At 35.8% G+C, this 2,911-nt stretch overlaps 1 protein-coding gene and 1 long non-coding RNA gene across 2 annotated transcripts in view; one reads left to right on the forward strand and one right to left on the reverse strand.

Annotated features, from left to right (window-relative positions):
• The first annotated feature begins 238 nt into the window (after positions 1 to 238).
• LOC116707229 (uncharacterized) overlaps positions 239 to 2,911 on the forward strand; it is a 13,875-nt gene continuing 11,202 nt past the window's right edge. The window contains exon 1 of the long non-coding RNA XR_004336428.1: positions 239 to 363. This is a non-coding gene — a long non-coding RNA (uncharacterized LOC116707229). The remainder of the gene's footprint in view (positions 364 to 2,911) is intronic.
• trappc14 (trafficking protein particle complex subunit 14) overlaps positions 1,921 to 2,911 on the reverse strand; it is an 18,526-nt gene continuing 17,535 nt past the window's right edge. The window contains exon 12 of the mRNA XM_032544446.1: positions 1,921 to 2,506. Coding sequence (XP_032400337.1) covers positions 2,503 to 2,506 — 4 coding nt within the window. The 3' untranslated portion in view covers positions 1,921 to 2,502. The remainder of the gene's footprint in view (positions 2,507 to 2,911) is intronic.

Genomic DNA, 2,911 nt, shown 5'->3' on the forward strand with positions numbered 1-2,911 from the left:
GTGTGTGTGTGTGTGTGTGTGTGTGTGTGTGTGTGTGTGTGTGTGTCTCGCTTCTGTAAGCAAGCTGCAGAAGAAAGTTTAAAACAAATCTCATAATAGGCTTTACAAAAGTGGAATTTACACACATTCAGTTGGCAATCAAGTGTAAATTACCAATATGTTCATGTGTATACACCTTTTTCTGTTCTTACAAACCAAACATTGATTTTAGCCTATAATCATTATAGTAACGTTTTATTTTACCGGTCCCATAGTTTCCAAGTCATTTCCTGGAAAGGAACTGATGTGTAACTGTAAATTCAATGCACTGTTCCTGAAAAGAACTATGTCATTTGGAACTAATTATTGGGCCAATGAGACCATGTTAACACATTCAACACATGTATGAAGAATAAAGTTTCCAATAACAGTTTTTTTTTTTTTTTACCAGTCATTAAGATTTAAAGAATTGTCGTGTTCGCCATAATTAGTATCCAAAATAACTAATGGGTATATGAGACACGCAATAATACATTCCAAAATATTTTACTTTTTCAGTTAAATAAGAGCATGTCAATGAACCATACATGTGTGGCCCTTGATGTGACTCATTTTCAAATGTGGCCTTTAGTGAAGTTGAGTTTGACACCCTAAGTTTAAAAGCACTCTGTTTAAAAGCACCCTCAGAAAATAGAAATGACTAGAATGACAATAAATTAGTAATGTTCTGGAATTATCAGACTGCATTAGAAGTGTTAATTTTTCAACAACCGCCTCTTATTTCAGCTGGACCCTGTTTTTGCATTATACATGAGTCATTAGCAGCGATTATGTAACACTTGTTACATTGATAGGGGTTTTGAATTACTGGACAATGAATGAAGTAAGGGGATCACACTGTAAAAGGTGCTGGTACACTGTAATGCCACAGAGGCTATGTAACTGGTCAAAAATAGACAAAAACATTACCAATAAATGAAGGCATTGTTAAGACAAATACATTTAAATAAATCAGCCAGTGTAAAGACTACTGTATGGAGCTGGATCACATTCAATACTCAAATCTCTATCATGTTTCAAAAATAGACCAATAGATGTCCGTCTTAGTGCAAACTACTTCCTGCTAGGGAAGGCGCAAGACAACACACAGCTGTCATCCAGATTTGAAATTCAGTTAAAAAACAAACACAATTTGTAACCTTAAACCCATCAATATTAATTGTAATTACTGATTAATTTCCCCTAAATGTTTCAGATACTGAAGACAATACCAGGAACGAAGGCCAGGGGTATCTAACCGGGGTTTGATGGCAAACAAATGTACAGTGGTGCTCAAAAGTTTACATACACATGCTTAAGTTGACTAAAAAGAGGAATAAAAAAATCATGTTTTGGAAATTTATTTTAATACCTAAATTAAAAAATGAGGTAAAATCCAACCTTTAAGGACACCAATTTTCTTTGTGAAGAATAACGTATTGTAAATAAATAAATGTTCTTATTTAAAATACAGGGTCATAAGTATACATACCCCTATGTTAAATTCCCTAGAGGCAGGCAGATTTTATTAAAGGCCAGTTATTTCCTGGATCAGGATATTATGCATCCTGATAAAGTTCCCTTGGCCTTAGAATTAAATAGCCCCACATCATCACATACTCTTCACCATGCTTAGAGATAGGCATGGTTTTATTTCAGTTAGACTAATACCTGGTTGATTTGCATTGAGAGATGATTATAGAAAGTATCCCATGCCTTCTCTAAGCATGGTGAAGAGTATGTGAGGATGTGGGGCTATTTTAATTTAAAGGCCAAGGGAACTTTATCAGGATGCATAATATCCTGATCCAGGAAATAACGGCCTTTAATAATAAAAATCTGCCTGCCTCTATGGGAATTTACATAGGGGTATGATACTTATGACCCCTGTATTTTAAATAAGAACATTTATATTTACAATACGTTATTCATTCACAAAGAAAATTGGTGTCCTTAAAGGTTGGATTTTACCTCATTTTTTAATTTAGGTATTAAAATAAATTTCCAAACATGATTTTTTTATTACTCTTTTTAGTCAACTTAAGCATGTGTATGTAAACTTTTGAGCACCACTGTATTTCACAAAATGTTGGACTGTTACTTTAACAAAATAAATACCTGTGTCCTGATTATATCCTACAGGAAAACAAGAGCTGCCATAAGAAAGGAAAATACAGTCAACGCCGATAACCCGTTTAGTAAAATGGAATGAAGGCTTGATAGAAAAGTAACAACCAAAACAACATTGAAATGATAAACCAATGAAATGAACAACTGTGGCTCCACGGGGGGAGACCTTTGTCTCCCTGTCTTCTCATCACCACTCCTCCTCCTCTCTGGCCAATCAGCGTTCCTCTGCTCCTCCTTCCATCACTCCGTCCACAGCGTGTTGCCTTCAGGGCACAGGGTGGATGCTCTGGTGGCTGGACAGAGGGACCAAACACTGATGTATGTGCCTCTGGTAAACAAATCTTCTTTTCCAGGTCATCTGAGGAGAAACAGAGTGGAGATTTGATGAGAAACAGGTTGTCGTTTACAAGTTTCTGTCCGAGAGTCACAATCCGTATGAGTTTCTCAGCGTTTCTAAAGGTTTCACCAAGTCAAATTTAAAGGCCCCATATCATGCAGACTTTCAGGTTTATACTATTTTGGGTTTCTAGAACATGTTTACATGCTTTAATGTTCAAAAAACACTTTATTTTTGTCATACGGTCTGTCTCAATATATCTAAATACCTCTGTCTGAAATAATACATCATAACCCAAAAGACACAACTCAAATGTGTAGTTAACGTTGACTTGTTTAAATGAAAATCGTTTTTCTCAACATTTGCCGACCACATTCAGGAGTAAAGTGACCTGGACTTGGGGAGAATTTAACAACACTGGCAGCC

The sequence above is a fragment of the Etheostoma spectabile genome, chromosome 19 (assembly GCF_008692095.1).
Source record: "Etheostoma spectabile isolate EspeVRDwgs_2016 chromosome 19, UIUC_Espe_1.0, whole genome shotgun sequence".
NCBI lineage: Eukaryota > Metazoa > Chordata > Actinopteri > Perciformes > Percidae > Etheostoma > Etheostoma spectabile.